Source organism: Micropterus dolomieu, linkage group LG07 (assembly GCF_021292245.1).
Source record: "Micropterus dolomieu isolate WLL.071019.BEF.003 ecotype Adirondacks linkage group LG07, ASM2129224v1, whole genome shotgun sequence".
Classification (NCBI taxonomy): Eukaryota; Metazoa; Chordata; class Actinopteri; order Centrarchiformes; family Centrarchidae; genus Micropterus; species Micropterus dolomieu.
The window spans coordinates 21,575,388-21,592,579 of record NC_060156.1 but is presented as its reverse complement, the minus strand read 5'-3'; the positions used below and the strand labels follow the sequence as shown (position 1 = coordinate 21,592,579).

Genomic DNA, 17,192 nt, shown 5'->3' with positions numbered 1-17,192 from the left:
AGGGGAACGAGAGACTGCGTCGGCCCGCCGCACCTCTCTCCCCGCCTGAAGCGCCTGCTTCATAGTTTAAGCTAATGATGAGTGTGTACAGGTGTGCTTTATACTCCTCCGGTTATTCCGTCACACCTTACCGTTCTAGCAACAAGCCAATAGGATTGGAGTGATTTCATTCACGTTCAGACCTGCTTCGCCTAGAGGCGTTCCCATAGTGTCGTAACCGACGCAGTCTCTCGTTCCCCTTCTCGGGGAACCAGGGTTACATACGTAACCCGAGACGTTTTATGACATCACATGCAACACCTGCGGGGAACACTACATTGTCAGGACCGCGGATAGAGCCTGAAGGAAGCTGTCAACTTCAGCTGTCGTTGTGCTCCAGTCCGAAACCGGTCTCTGCACCAACACTGAAGGGGCTGAAGGTCACTGACCAGCAGCCAGCCAACGACACCAAAAACCAAGGTTGTAGCCCTTTTGGGTTTACTGAGGTCATGAGTCCAAGTCTTTGAGTGCCAACCCACCCACCTAAGAAATGTTTGACTATAGCCACCACCCTGTCAAATGATTATATATATTTTTTTACTTTCAACTTTGAACTTTTATATATACGTGTGTGTGTGTGTGTGTGTGTGTGTGTGTGTGTGTGTGTGTGTGTGTGTGTGTGTTCATTTTAACTCTTTAAATACAGTTGGGAAGTTTAACCTATAACATTGCCTCACATGTGAAATCTTAATCAAATAAATGTTAGTAGTGTAAAAAGAAACACTACTGAGGACATGATCTCAGTCTCTAAACAGAGACAGGGGTTATGATCTCCGCTCTGTACTACATTACTACCTGTTATCAAGACTACAAACTCCATCTGCTGATGACGACTGTGACATGTATAACAGAAATAGATTAGTTTACCGCACACAAGGGTGTCCATCCTTCAGAGGAGGTTCTCTTCCACATGACTCTTGCTTGACTGACAAAAACAGGATATAGCCTATGTGTAAGTTCTATTGCATAATATTTTAGCCTCCTAATTGCCTAAAAACACAGTAAAATCAATAGAAATGTGCAGATCATGCAATGTTTCTGATTGGAGAAAACAGAGGTCTTGTAAGTTTTAACATTTTGTCTTTATTACATCAGGTCAAATTATAGTGCAGATGCAGAACACGAGCACTTGATGAGGATTTCTCTGCTCAAAGACAGAAATACGGATTGGTGATTAAACTCTCATGTTATGGCTCATAAATGAAGTCACTTGGGAGAAGGGACTTCAATTTATAAGCTAGATAAGTCATGACAATTTTGCGATTTAGTAATCACGTTGTGTGACGAGCTGTCATGACCTACACATTTAACATTTACCACATTTAGAGCAGCTACTGGGAGTCAGTGGTGGTGGAAATACTCAGATATGTTAGTTAAGTAAAAGTAGCAATGCCACAGTGTAGAAAAGCCTTAGCATCAAAATATATTTAAAGGTACAAAAGTAAAAGCACTCATTATGCCGAATGGTTTATTATCTTATTGAATTACAATTATTGATGCTTTTATATGTACATTGGCATATTTGTTGTACTAAATATTCTTCCAGGTAGTTTGTGAATTTCTCAAGGGGTTCAACAAAGTTTAATCTTTATCCATTCCATTTGAATACATCATTTATTTGATTATATTTTCTATTAATGATCTGCATATGCAAAGTAACTAGTACCTAAAGGTATCAAAAAAAGTAGTGGAGTAAAAGGTATATTCCCTCCGAGTTGTTATAGAGAAGAAGTATAAAGTAGCAGAAAATAGAAAAAATAAAGTGCAGTACTTGAGAAAATGTACTTTCCGCCATCTGTGTCAGAGCTTGTAAGTCATCAATACGTCAAGTCCATAAGCAAAAGCCCTGTCTGCTCAGCACACTCATTGCAGAGTCATTTCACGGCAGCTATAACATCTGTCCAGCGAGTCTCAATAATGTTTATTAATGTGCATTATTCCTGTTCAATAATTTAACAAATGAATGAAATAATGTAGTGTAGTAACAGTCTACAAGGTGGCAGCACTGGTCTGTAAAGACAATTGACAATAACAAATGAACAGAAATTGGAAGACTTGCCACATGCATAGCTCTAAGGCAGCAAAGAAATTAGTTTTTGTAGGTCATGAGAGAGAAGACAATGTTCTTTGTTTATAATGTAATTTTGGATGCATAAAGTTATGTTGTTTTCAGACCAAAGCAACAGTGTTTTTGTTATTTTGGTATGCATGTGAGCTGGGCACTTGTACATTCAAGACACAAATACTAATATCACTACTACTGTTATGAGAATTTTGTTTTATGGGATCGTATGCACAGACTGATAGATGACAGTGAACTGTAATCGAATCTTAAAAAAAGTAAAATGGATGTTCATAGTAGCATATCTATCTATATGTGTGGTTTAAATTTAGTTTTTTTGAGAGAGAAAAATCTTTTTATGTTATAACAAAATATTCTGCATGTTATTATGACATATTTTCTGGTTGTTATCAAAATTGCTTTTACAAGAAGCTTTTTTTGCTATTTCACAAAACCAATGTATCGTGTTAATACAAACATTTCTCGCTCTAACGTGACAAGTTGGTATGTTGTTATAAGAAGAAACCTGAAAGGAGAAAAAGGTTGCCGTAGGTAGCCTGCGGCAATAATCTAACATTATTAATAAACATGAAACATATTATGTTTATTTATTTATATATTATTTTATGTATTTTGGCTGTGGGTTGCTTTCATTTTCTTCATATTGTGTGTGTAATTGGTATGAGTGATTGTCAATAACTGGGATGTGACTCGGTCCATGCAGTGTTGGGATACCAGATCACATATAGACGTATAGAGCCAATGGTGGAAGAAGTATTCAGATCTTTTACTTAAGTGAAAGTACTCGTAGTGCAAATTATCTACATTATAAGTTATAAATTTACATTTTGGTTAGAAGTTGTTGAGTTTTTAAAATGTACTCTGTATTTTAAGGCAGAGCATATTATATTGGGAAAACTTCCACAATATGAAAATACTATTTTTTTTTATCTTGAGAATAACACACTGATGCAAAATAACTAAAAGGTGGGGGTGGGGGGAGACAAATGCCTTCCTTCTCCCCAAAAAATAAAAGCTGGGACTGTGGTGTATTTTTAACCACCAGATGGAGGCAAAGAGCAGCATAACAAGAAACTTAGTTTATTTTATTTCTCATGGTGGCAGGAGACAGGTTTGCTTGTCAAAACAACGTAATTATAATGATCGTATCTTCTTCAAGATGTACATATAATCACTGTCAAATATAAATCCCCCACACTGTATATACATAGACATGTTTGCCTATATATACTGTATATGACCACCTACTGGTCATCGTTGCTTTTTAGACACATTTACATATACACCAATTTCTTCACCTACTTACAGGCCTATGTACACAAAAGTTCTATGTATATGTATATATTTTTATTTAGCTTAGTTGTTCGTATATTTAACTGTATGTCTATTTCTATTCTGCTGAAAATTGTTTGTGGAACTGTGTGAAATTGAGAGCAACTTAAAACTGGAGTAACTTTCTTTGTATGTGTGCACACACTTGGTCAATAAAACTGATTGATTGTCACAATTACATGCAAAAACTCAATACGATATACTTTTTGTCGAAGAATATTATTCTTGAAGTTAGTATACAACTAATTAACATACTTCACCATTTTATACAGGAAAACAGGGGGGGGGGGAAACATGAAAAGTTGTTTAAATTAAAAAAAATTTACTATATTTTATAGAACCCTTTTTAAAAATTTATGTTTTCAGTGAACCCAATGGGCAGGGCGGAAAAGCTCTGCTCCAAGGCAACACCCCAAACAACTGAGAAAACATATTGCATTTGTGGAACTTAAACTAAATAAATCCCCAGAGGAAAACTGTTATTATGAGTGTTGTGGGTTAAAGTGTTTGTATTTACATTTAAAAAAAACATTCAAATTCTGTACATACAGCATTATACTCATTACTGTATAACGTATTACATATTCAACCAGCTTGTATTTTATTCCATTGCATTAACTGCATTCCAGCCAGTCCTGTGAATTCTTTATAAACTTGCTTGGTGACAGGCAGGCAACACAGTGTGAATACAAACAGCTCACAGAGGAACTCATGCACTCTGCTCCTCCTGCTGGACTCTTCTGTCCAGAAACTGCAGATTGATTGGTTTAGCAGGGCAAAGCAGAGTTCTGGTGATTGGCTTGACTATGGTTCCGGCAGGGTCCGACCTCACCTCATAACGTTTTATCAACTTAGAAAATAGAAGAAATACATGAAATTATATTATTGACAGGATATTTATTTATGTGAGGCACAAACGTGCAGACACAGTCTACATTCCAGTTAATGATTACCAACTTTCCGCCAGCTGACAGAAATATAACTGGGGTTCTTGGGTGAGATGATAGTCCAAAGTCAGATGACTGATTTGTGGCTTGTATCCATCCCACTGCCAAGACTAACAAAAGAAGAGCAGCCAGGCGTCTGTGCTCTGGTTGGATGGTTACTACAGGTCAAGCGGATTTGATTTCCATGGAGTAAAAACACGTGTTTTACTTGCCAGTGGTGGACACAGGACACAAACCCTGTACTTGAGTAAAAGTACAGATACCCTTTACAAATTATTATTCCACTAAAAGTAGAAGTCTTCAATTTATATTTTTTACGTCAGTCAAAGCACAAAAGTAGCTGCTTTTAAAAATACTTAAAGTACCATTGGTAGGCTATGGTTGTGTGTTGGGTTGCTGACATGACAAACAGAATTTAAAAATACAGAAGGCAAATTTTCCTATTTATTAAACACAGTGGTGTTAAGATCCTTTCCTTAAGTAAAAGCAGTAATATCACACTGAGAAAATACTCATACAAGTACAAGTCCTGCATTCAAACCCTTACTTAAGTAAAAGAATTAAAGTATTATTAGCACTTTAAAGTACCAATAGACATTGTTGGGCTGTCTTGGGCTCTTCAGTGTCACGTGGAAGTCAAGGACATGGAGGTGGTTCCTATTTTTACAACGGGCGATCAAACCAATTACCAGGGTATCACACTGCTCAGCATCCCTGGGAATGCTTACGCCAGGGTGCTGGAAAGGAGGCTCCAGCCGACTATCGAACCTCATTTCCAGGAGGAGCAATGCAGATTCCGTCCTAGTTGTTGAACCCTAAACCAGCTGACCAGCTCTTTAGTCTTGCTGGGTTACTAGAGGCATCATCGGAGTTTGCCTTTCCACAATACATGTGTTTTTTGGGCTTGGAGAAGACAGGCAAGTTAGTGTACAGTCAGCAGGTGTTCTACCGGACTGTATTTACCAACCCTCACCTATGGTCATGAGCACTGTCTAACAACCGAAAGAATGACACTGTTACAAGAACCAGAAATTCACAATAAGCCATGGTTGCAACAACAATGAGATGTTCTTACCCTGGAAAGGAGGAGATACATCTCCAGCTCAGCCACCCGTCTTCCCAGACACGCCCGGATACCAAAACCAAATGGCACTGACCCGAATGGGTGCGGCTTGGACTTCTCCTCCGCAACCCTGAGCCAGCGCTGTGGCAGGAAGGTGTGGGGGTCAGGGAAAATATTCTCATCATAGGACACAGCATAGTGGCACAGGTGGAACAGAGTCTGTAAGAGTAAAATATACATACATACCAGTCAATTAATTTGAGGCATAGCTTTGTGATTATTAGCTTGAGATGAAATGAGTATCCAAAGTTTAAGTCAGAAATGTCAGAAATTGGATGTCCACAAAATTGGGAAATAACTTGTAGAGGGAGCCCCTCTTATTTTCTTAATTTCACTCAGCAGCTTTACAAGAATTTCTTTACCACATTCTAATATATGGACTATTTCTATATGGCACTTTACATAGACTTATATTCATTTCCTGTAGACTTACCCTAACACATAGCCATAACCCCCACTTGCCTACCCTTAACCCTAACCTTAATGTAAACCTAACCTTCACCTTAAAATGTGATGATTTACATTATGGGTACTTACATTTGGTCTCCATAATGTGAGTGTGTAAACAGATTTTTTTTGTCCCCACAACATAAGTAATACACTCACCCATTTGCACAACAGGAGTCATCCATACACAATATGTGTCAAATACTACATAGTGTTTTTGTAGTTAGCGTAGAGTACTATGTATTATTTTATGGTTGTCCCAACAAGACGTCTAGCAAAAGACATTAGACAACCTGCAACTTTGCAACTGTCGCAACTTCAAAAAGAAAAAGTGAAATGATATATAAATATTTAATGCTGTTTTTCTGAGGTGTTTCTCGCTGCCACCTGCTGCGTGTTTTAATTCCAGCAATGTGCAGCTCTTCTATTTCCTTTCTGGATAACACTGAGGGACTCAAAAGAGGGAAAAAAACGAGAGTATATGTACTTATGTCCCCTTTTCAATGTGAGCGCACTACATATTACATACTGTGGAATTGGGCACAGACAGGCCATTAAATACAGTGTGACACTGCTTGATTAATATCACTGAGTGAATGAAGGATGCTTGAAGATTCCTGTACATAGTTCTAACACCATACTTAGTTTTTCAGACGACACCACGGAGGTAGATCAGAGGGGACGATGTGACGGCCTACAGGGACCTGGCCATTAACACCCAGAAAACCGAGGAGATCATTGTGGATTTCAGGCAAGTTAGCACACACCTTAGGCTGAGGAAGAGCTTCTTTCCTGAGACCAGCATATACCTCCACATCACAGCGCTAAGCATTATTGGACTCATTACTGCACTGTCTCAGTACTTGCACTGCTCATTCTTGCACTTATTTATATTGTACATACAACTAACTATCCATTTTCTGTCGGTATATACGTAACAACCCTTTTCTATACACTCCCCTTCCAACTCTGCCCACGTCACCTCTATGTATAACATATTTGATACATTATTTATATATACACATACATACATACATACTTATTCTGTATACATACTGCACTCCACTGTCAATGACACTGTACATACAGGAAGCATCACTCAAGTTTAGTACTAATTTATACCTGCAAATATCTGTAAATACTACTTTCCTTTTTACATTTCTGGTTAGATGCATTTCATTGTCTTGTACTTGTATTCTGCATAATACCAATGAAGCTGAATTTAATCTAATATTACTGCTGAAATGGTCAATCACACACAGTACAAATGTATCTAAAATTAAATTAAAACAATTAGTCAGGCCCTTTCTTTAACAATGTCTTTTTTATAACTACTAAAATATATTTTTATGGAACTGAAATATAGATTTATTTCATTATGGCAACAACAACACAACAACAACAACATGGTGGTGATAATAATATTAATAATAATGTGGTCATTTTGCCCTCAAACCTATATTGTGTATTTTTTGAGTGCCACATGCCTAGTATAAACAAAAAAGTCTATTTTTTTAATGAATGCTCAAATTTTGCATGACTAAGATAGAAAAAAGCCCCCAAAACAGACTGAATACATTAAGAACAGCACATTTTTACACCAACCAACGAACACTTCAGGGCCGGTCATGTCTGACTTGTGTCATACCTTTTTAGGGAAGAGATGGTCTCCCACCACAATCTCATTTTCAACAGTGACACGGGCATTTCCTGGTACCACTGGATACAGCCTGAAGACCACGGAACACAGTGAAACATTTATTGTTTGTTCAGAAAAAGCAACGATTATTTGTTGCAAATCTAGGACATCAAGTACTGTTCATTAATTGTTTTGTTGACATATGAATAGTTTTATTGTCTAGCTTGTCTCTATTTGCACAACACTTGACACAATGTGTCAAAGTGCTTGCACAGTTGACTAAAGATTATTATAGTGTGCAATGAGAATGAGACATTGTTTCACTAGACATTTGTAATGATAAACCTGTGTAGCAAGTGTAGCTGGCATTCACATTACATTATCATATAATATTTCAATATTTTTATTTGTCTAGTTAAAAGATAGGTGTCCCCAGTTTGCACCTCAGGTGATGTTATGAACATACTTCAAACAACCAAACAAACTCCTGGTCACTGAAAGACCCTACAGCTCCTCAATCAGGTGTCATATATTGATATAATATGTTGATAAACATGACAGAATCCCTCTAACCGTAGCGTCTCTCTGATGATGGCCTTCAGGTACGGCATCTGAGCGATGTCATCACTGCTTGGCACCTTATCTCCTGGGCAAACACGTATCACTTCCTGGTACAACTGTTCTTGGATCTCTGGCTCCTTTGCCAGTTGGTACAGAGACCATGAGATAGTGTTGGAGGTCTGCAACAGAGACGAACACACACTTATATTCTGTTTTATTGATTTTTTCAGAGGACAGATGTCTAGGTTAGAAAAGGAATATATTTGGTAGACAAGTGAAAGTTGTGGAGAAACTGCTGTTTCATCATTTCAGAGGTTATATGTTTAGTTACAAAGAGGCATTGTGCATACATTGTTACATTTAAGCCGTGACGCGTCTAAATGTAGGAAACTACTGTACACTAAACCCCTTCCTTCCACAGAGTGCACACACACTGGATCTACTCACTGTGTCGACACCTGCCAGCAGGAGTTCTGTGATGCTGCCCAGGATCTCAGTGACCGTCATCTGATCACTGAGCAGCAGGTGTGTGAGGTACGCTCCCTCTACGTTCTGGTCCAAGTGCACTTTCTCCTGGATCTCCTCCATTTTCTTCTGCACCAACTCTTCAGCTGAGATACAAGAGAAAAATCTTTTATTTCTCATGGGAGGACCACCACTAAGAGGAGGAGGGCATGACACTTTTGCCTACTACATGGTGAAAGAAAAGCACTATGACGGATCTTGTTCAGACACTGACTAAGAATATAGGCAGACTTTGTCCTTTGAGGGAGTCACCAGAGTCTAGGGTGCTTAAAATGATTTGATAATGCAACTTAAAAATTTGCTATAAAGCCTGAGCTCAAGCAAGTTTTTATGAAAACAACCAGTAATGGGGATATATTTGACCACTACATGGTAAAAGAAACACACTGTGAGGGTTCTTGTTCAGACACTGATGTGGAATAACGGCGGCATGGCCTGTGAGGTGGACTTTGTCCTTTGAGGGAGTCACCAGAGTCTAGGGTCCTTGAAATGTTTTGCTAATGCAACCTGAAAAATGGCCATGAAGCCTGTGTAACATTTTTATGACACCAATCAGTAATTGGGAGTGGCAGTGAAATGGATGTTGAGTGATCCACAACACTAACACTACCAGGGCTCGAGGCAAATCCAGAATGAAAGTGCGTTTCTTTGGGGCTCAGGCTGCCATTCAAATGGTGAATTGATTGGGTTTTATGAGCCACTTAGGGGTTTTATGATCACATTTGTGCATTTGACAATCACAGAATATAATTTCAGCTAGATACAGATTAATTTCTTTATAAACAGTTTCATCTCAGCACAATTGCTTCCAAAGATCTTTATGACAAGGCAACTTCAATAGTAACAGGAGTGAGCATTAAACTTTAGTACTATTTGACTGCCACCTGGTATCAACAACTGTGATGTGCTGAAAGTTGGAACTGATTGTTTGGCCAGACTCTAAATCTTGTTTACTTACCAGTGTGTTTGCAAGTTTTAACTCCTTAATTGCAAATCATGTATACTTGAAACTATGGTTTCCACTATTTCTGTATGAAAATCAAGAAGCAGGCTCAGGAACACGTGCATGAATTGTAGAAACTTTGTGTCTGCAATATTTCTCTCAGCATTACACGCAGGACTTTGTTCAATGTATTAGTATGTAGTATTCCACATGGTTGAAAACATGGTGTATTGTTTTTGTTTTTTTAACTATTTCATTATTTAAGTATCAAATTGCATTTATAATGCCTGAGACATAGAAGTACAAAAAATCGACATGGTATGTGAAATTGTCATACAATGGGCGAAAACGAACACTTCACTGTTTGAAACTAAGGTTGCTCACCGACTTTAAAGAGATGGTCCCAGACTGACACAAACTGTTTCCAGTAAGGAAGGTAAGGCCAGGTGGACTTGGGGAAGAGGATGACGATTGGGGAAAGCCGGAACATTTCCCCCACGGAGATGATGAACTTTTGGGTTTCCTCAGGCACCACCTCATCCATGCAGCCCATACGGGTCTCAAACAACACTGAAGAAATCCCTGCATTAAAATTTGTTTATTATTATACAGACATTCATAAGTTATTGTTGAACATGTCATTCCAAAATCATGGGCATTTATCTGCTGCTATAACATCTGCCACTCTTTGGATTTCAGACTTTCCACCACATTTTGAAACCTGGCTGCAGGGATTTTCACTGATTTATCAAGAAATTTAGTGAAGTCCAACACTGATGTTGGTTGATAATGCCTGGCTCACAGTCAGTGTTTCAGTTCATCCAAAAGGTGGTAGGTGGGGTTGAAGTCAGGGGTCTGTGCAGGCCAGTTAAGTTCTTCCACACCAAACTAAACAAAATTCTTTATGGACCTGCCTTTGTGCAGTAACAAGATAAGAGAGCATTGTCATGATGAAACAGCAAGGAATCTTCCCCAAACTGTTATAGGTATATGTACCCATTATGTACATGTATGTACCTACAATGTACCTCATTGTAGGCTGTAGTATTAAGCAGAAGAACTGTCCTAGTACACAACAGTATGTGGACAAAAGTAAGTGAATCATTTGACAAGCTGAGTGGTGTTTAAAGGAATGGTTCTGCATTTTGGGAAGTACGCTTACTTCAATCTTCAAGAGTTTGAGGAGATGCACCTGCCATGTCTGTCCATTACATTTGAAGCAACAAACAACACCAGCCAGTTAGCTTAGCTTGGCTCACAGACTTGGAAACTGGGTGAAACAGCTAGCCTGGATCTGTCCGCACATAAACCCCTGTAAAACCAGGTCTGAACCTACCTTTGTAATCTTATAAGGTACTAGGATCAAACCCACATTTTATCTCACAGTATCTAATCAACTGCCAAGGCCAAGCTAGATGAAGTAACAGAGCTGCAAAGGACTGCAATAGTGAAAGGGTCAAGGACACTGTTCCCTCTACTATGTGTTTTACATATAATATGTAATTTGCTAAAAAAAAGATGTAAAAAGTTAATATCAGAATTAAGTTACTTCTATATTACTGATCTAAAAGATTAGTTTCCACAGTTATTGAAAATATTTCATTTTTTTGTTCTCTGCTGACCTTCAAAAGAAAATTTGTAGAGTTCTCCTGTCAAGTCATTGACCATGACTCCCTGGCCGTTGGTTTCCCTCAGAAAGTCCACTCTGTCAATGAAGTCTGTCACCACCTCATTGATGGTGTTAGTGTAGGAGGAGACGTGTTTGGGCTTCAGCATCCGAGGATTCAGGATGCTGCGGATGCGCTGCCAGTTGGCACCCATTCTATAAATGAGGATTAAGTTGTTTAATACTTACAATAGTCAAACTTAAACAACCCCTTTAGTTGTTCTAACTTTAAAAGGGTTTACATCAGCTTGTGGCCAGAGAAAGGCAGGCCTGCATTTGTTTTCACTGGGAACTTTTTTGTGGAAATGTGGTACATTTGGCTTTTTGTACTCTTGTTTACATCCCTAATTAACATATCTTCCTGATGAGGGAGGTGAGTTTGACTCTCAGAGTACAGGGCTGTCTAACACAGCGTTCACCATGACGCATGGTGACACAACAAGTCTGGCAGGAAAAACCGAATACTGGCGCAAGTATTCGGTTTTTCCTGTCAGACTTAATGTTCCTTGTGGCTGTTTGGGTCGGACTAGGGTGACTGGCACCTAGGAGGAAGTAAAGATTTGTTATGAAGCCATATCTGAATAATAAGTTGAAAAATGAGCTGCGGGCCCAGACTGACTTGTGCACTTAACTTATCGACTGTCACCTCTAAGTACACATCACGTACAAAGCACACAGCAACTGAATACATTAGTTACCCTAGAACTATGTTTCCCTAGAACTTAAATAGCTGACTTTGTCTCTTAAATCAGATTATTTATTAGGTTGTACAGTACATTATGATATTAACCACTACTTAACTTAGCCAAAGGAAAAGTCTTTATTACCAAATTTGTTTCCTGGGACATTGTTTCCTCCCCAATTTCTTACATTAGAGTCGTGTAAGGAAAGGATTTGTTCACAGCCAGTATGGACAGGAGGAACAGTTACATTGACTAATCACTATTTCAATGTGCATATCGGCATATTTAATACACGCTTGACAAAATGGGAACCATCCTTTAAGGCGTTGTGGTCCTATATGCATATTGCCTGTATTATATATTTTAGGTGTGTTTTAAACTTGTTTAAAGGTGTGTGTTATTGAGTATAATGTGTGCTGCATCCACAAATATAGTTACAGATGAAAAAGAAGGCTATTCTCAAGAAACCAAACAGAGCTCCTCTGTACCTGTCCCCAGGTTTACTGTGTGGCAGGTCAAATCAAGTCAATTTGGTCTATATGGCCCAATATGGTTCAAGGTGTTGTTATTACAACTTGCACAGCATACAACACCCTCTATACTCAATACTGCTTTACATCAGTTCTTCTGTAAGTGCACAACTGTCTATGGGTTCCTCCTCTGGAGAAGTGTGCTGTGTCCCAATTCATACTACATAACTTTATTACTATTATGACTTTAAATTGATTGACCATGATTTTTTTCCATACTAGCTATTTGCAGGTCCTCCATTTTCTTTATACATTGTATTGTGGGAAAACAGGGTCCATTGCCAGCACACTGAAAAGTGAAGTGTTATTTGGCAAGCACACTGTCTAAAAAATACTACACTTTGATACTTTTTTTTCCACTGGGAGCATACTACGTACACAAAACCTGCTTAGAATTAGAATCCTGTATGGATTTGGGACATAGAAACGAATGTAAAGCTAGGGGATCTAAAGAGGGGTTTCACTTACTCTGTCAGGGGTCCGTGGGCCTTGTTCTTGAGCTCTCTGTACTCCCTCCAGTGGGGCATGTCCGTCCGTACTGGGTGTCTCCCCTCCTGCCTCAGAACCTGCTCTATGAGATCAGCGCTGGCCACGTTCACCACGACCAGAGGGCCATATGATGACTTCCACAGAGGACCGTAGATCTTGCTGTGCTCAATCTTTGAGCAAACAATGTAAGTTAATGAGTTATTTATTTGGTTACTGGATGTTCAATGCGCTAAAATCATGAAACAACTGGATTTTTACAACACAATCAGTTAGCAAGTACAATCAGAATATGATCAACATCAGTCTTTCACATTATATGGCTACAATGTTAAAGGTTCAGTTCACCCAAATCATAGAAAAAATAACATTTCACTAGCTTCTGTTTTCATAAAAGACAAGAAGAAGACAAAGTGCCTCAGTAGAATGTAATAAAATCACTTGTGCTTTTTTAGGTGTATTTGTGATGTTTTGGAAATCCTGTAGCTGGCACTGACTGAAGCATTGTGACAGAAACAGTCCATGTGTGTAATCCCATTAAGTCCCAGCTCATTTCTTAATAACTCTTTGGTCTTTGATCAGAGTATTTCAGACAAATACACAGGGTGTTGTGTGTACTTTAAGCAGGACCTAAACATTCTTCATTATATCCCTACAGATAGTTTTGGTTTTGTATTGAAGGTGAATGGAATAAAAAAACATTTCAAACATTCAGCAGCAGCTTGTCTTTCCAGAAACAGTGTCCCATTTACAACTTGCTGTGATTGATTGTCATGCAATATCCATAGGTTTTTTTTTTCCATTTCTCAATGCTGCCACCAGCACAAATAACATTAAGTCTCCATTGTACTGGGGTCAAGGAATGAATGCGCACAAAACCCAAGCTGTCTGGATGGAAAGATAAGCTGTCTTGCAACAAAAATCAGTGCACGAGTCATGACTGCGCATTTCAGTCATCACCAGAGAATCGGTGATTTCGCCTTCTCATCCCACTTACTTGCATTTGTTGCGCCGTTTGCAGATACCCCTTTACAAAAAGCCAGTATAAGGTATACATGAAACTTGGCCCGCTTAAATCGTCCATCGTTTTCAGTTTAACGTTGTCACCCATCACGGAGGTGGTGGTGGTGGTAGATGAGTCGCGGCGGCGGACGTCTCCATACTTCACTGGATTCAGTCCCTCGGTCACACTCTGAATCCCTTCAAGTTGTTGGCGGTTCACTCGCAGTCCAATGTTTACCAGCGATCTTCTGAACATTTTAACCGTATTAGCCGCCTGTTTTCTGCAGTGTCTGAAGTTCAAACAGGAGTGAAGGAGCCGGCCAGTAATTCTCCTCCGATGTGAATGCTGCTGATAATGGCTACTTGTTTGCACACAGCCCAGCCTACCGCCTATCCAATCCCTTCTGAGCTGCACTGTGGACTTTGATACTGTCATAAACTTCAGTTACAAATTTAAACACAGCTGTTGATAATGTGGTGCAGTTAGTTAAGAGAAGCCATAGCCCAAGAGTAATAAAGCTGATTACTAACATATAATAATAATAATAATATAGGCCTACTTAAATTAGGGTTAACTTCTTTAATAAGTACGAGCTTAATATAAAACCAGATCGATAGTTAGCTGCATTTACAATAATCAGCATTTCCCCTCCACGTGGTTTTCTGTGTAGACAGCTATCTTGTCATGTAGTTTCACCTTATTCTGTTGTTATGTGCGTTATTTTAAATATTATGGATCAAATCTTGAGATAGGCCTGCTGCGCCTTCATAAGTTTTGTTCAAAATGTTGACCCATTGACGTTAAATGCTAAATTGACTATACAAATATTTGAACATTTCTGACTTTAGTAGCCTAATGGTTCTTGGATGAGAAGCAGAGCGTCTTCAAGTATCTTCAGATAAATTGCCCGTGATTTTAACCCACCTTGGATAATATAAATGATTAAATGACAAAGTTTATCATCTTAGACTGTGGAGTCAGCTAAAATGGGCCATCATCATAACAGCCTAATATGGTCCAAATACTTACATGAAGTAGGCCAACATCAGAAATCGTATGGTAAGTGAACTTGACTAGTAATTTTAACAACTTTAATTTAAAATGGGTCACGTGCATACACACTCTTACACAGAAGTTACACACAAAAATTAAGGGTGCAAAACAGCTTCATAAGTCTATACATATATTCATGCAAAATCTAAACAATATTTTTAAATTACTTTACGCATAAAATAAGAAGCACACAGCCATACAACATGATCATGGTCGCACAATCATCTTTAAATGAAATGTTTGTTCAACTTTTTATTGCATGAAATGTATTTACAGTGTTGTTACTGTGGCACTCCAAAGACAATAATGTCAGTTTACTGATAAAAAATACAATTATTTCAGCTCAAATTACTGTGTTGCTCTCTTTACATTTAACCTGAACAGCTGGCCCATTTTAACTGAGTTCAGGTAAAATGGGCCAGGGGGAACCTGCTAATGTACCTGCTAACTCAAACTCTCATAATTCTAAAACAATTATACATTTTTCACATTCTTTTAACAAAAAATGTTTAAAAGACCCATGCCAATTTTAAAAAATATCTTCTCATCTCAGATCTCATGCTTATTTGATTTAGTCAGACATAGTCAGCCACTTTTTGGTAAATGACTTAGAGGACAAAGTAATTTAGGCCTACCAAAAAAGCGTCCCATTTTAGCTGACTACACCCCAGTGCATCAGGTCACATTGTCACCAGGGTTGGGAGGGTTACTTTTAAAATGTACTCTGATACATTTACTAATTACCTGTTATTATGTTAAAATTTATTTAGTAGCCTAATCTAATCCAAGTATCACAAAATTAAAGTAATGTAGGCTAACCTGATTACTTTCCATTACTTTTGGATTACCTCAATGGCATATATGTAAATAAAGACAAGAGAAAAGAAACAGCAATAAGAGAGCATTTAGGTTAGGTAACGTTAGCTAATTAACATTAACATTAGCCTACTGGATTTTTGCGTAGCCGTGGTCCTGTAAGTGTTTCTTTAAATAACAAGTTTCTTTAAATAAAAAGTCAAGTCCTTGGATAGTGACAGGACTTTTATAGCTGGCAAGCAAAAGCTGCATTGCACAGTTATGTTGTTCCCATTTTCTGAAAGACAAAACTGTTTCTAAATTTTCACCCAGTGAAGGTGTTTTTGTTGGTGGCAGTGGTGGGAAGGTTACTTTGGAAATGTGATAGGTCACCGATTACAGGTTGCCCTATTTAAAATGTAATACTAGTGTAACTATTTCAATTACTTTATCAAACTAATTTAACTTGTTACATTTAATAATTTTTTGTAATTTCTAATGAATCTTTTTAACTGTTAACCATTCTCAAAAGACAGCTTGTGGGTGGCGCTGCAAATTCAAACATGACAAACAAACAAAAGCATCTGAAAAGCATCAAACTTTCCTAAATGGCCATGGCTGGAAATGGCAAAGAAAGACATTGTGCACATTAAAAACATGCAAACAACAAAATGAATAGTATTCAAAATATATAGCTGAGGTTCACATTTGAACTTTTTCCAGATCCATCTCACGGTCTTCAGACAGTCTTCTACAGACTTTGCTCGATGACTGAGTGAACAGTAGTTCCCCTTCGAGGGAACGAGAGACTGCGTCGGTTACGACACTATGGGAACGCCTCTAGGCGAAGCAGGTCTGAACGTGAATGAAATCACTCCAATCCTATTGGCCTGTTGCTAGAACGGTAAGGTGTGACGGAATAACCGGAGGAGTATAAAGCACACCTGTACACACTCATCATTAGCTTTTTTCTATTCAGCAGGCGCTCTGTATGTTGTTTGAAGAAAGCTCCAGTCCTACAAGCAGTATGTCTTACCTGAAGAAAAAGTCTACCAGCACGTCCGGCAACCAGATGTACAGAAGGTGTGTTTTTTTCTTGCCCTCGGTACATCACGGATGGAGATTCTCATGAGATGTGTGTCTCATGTTTGGGGATGGAGCACGCACGGGCAGCTCTCGAGGGGGCTGCCTGCGCCCGTTGCGAAGCCCTTTCCGTGCGGGTACTGAGGTACAGCATGGCTCTCTTTCCGAGGATGGCCGGATGTGTTTTCCCCGTGGCGCGGGCCCTGCGGCCGCTGAGGCGGCCCGGCGGCTTCACTCATGGGTTCACAGCGTGA

General features: G+C 38.8%; 1 protein-coding gene and 1 long non-coding RNA gene across 2 annotated transcripts in view; one reads left to right on the top strand and one right to left on the bottom strand.

Moving 5' to 3' along the window:
- Positions 1 to 3,186: 3,186 nt before the first annotated feature.
- si:dkey-91i10.3 (cytochrome P450) lies at positions 3,187 to 14,369 on the bottom strand. Its single transcript, XM_046054970.1, has 9 exons — positions 14,002 to 14,369; positions 12,987 to 13,177; positions 11,262 to 11,461; positions 10,024 to 10,221; positions 8,619 to 8,782; positions 8,184 to 8,350; positions 7,620 to 7,701; positions 5,477 to 5,683; positions 3,187 to 4,304 (listed from the first exon to the last, which is right to left on the bottom strand). Exons 1-9 carry the CDS (start codon positions 14,260 to 14,262, stop codon positions 4,164 to 4,166), a joined length of 1,611 nt encoding a protein of 536 aa, XP_045910926.1. The 5' UTR covers positions 14,263 to 14,369; the 3' UTR covers positions 3,187 to 4,163.
- The window catches only part of LOC123974343, a 5,855-nt gene continuing 1,525 nt past the window's right edge, over positions 12,863 to 17,192 (top strand). Inside the window, exon 1 of the long non-coding RNA XR_006825828.1 lies at positions 12,863 to 13,192. This is a non-coding gene — a long non-coding RNA (uncharacterized LOC123974343). The remainder of the gene's footprint in view (positions 13,193 to 17,192) is intronic.

Bases quoted from the DNA above. Each gene is read 5' to 3' on its own strand.
- si:dkey-91i10.3 (XM_046054970.1), bottom strand. From the start codon at position 14,262: ATGTTCAGAAGATCGCTGGTAAACATTGGACTGCGAGTGAACCGCCAA. The intron at 11,462-12,986 runs GTAAGTGAAACC...CCTCATTTATAG, and splicing joins GCCCACGGACCCCTGACAGA to AATGGGTGCCAACTGGCAGC. The intron at 10,222-11,261 runs GTCAGCAGAGAA...ATTTTAATGCAG, and splicing joins CTACAAATTTTCTTTTGAAG to GGATTTCTTCAGTGTTGTTT.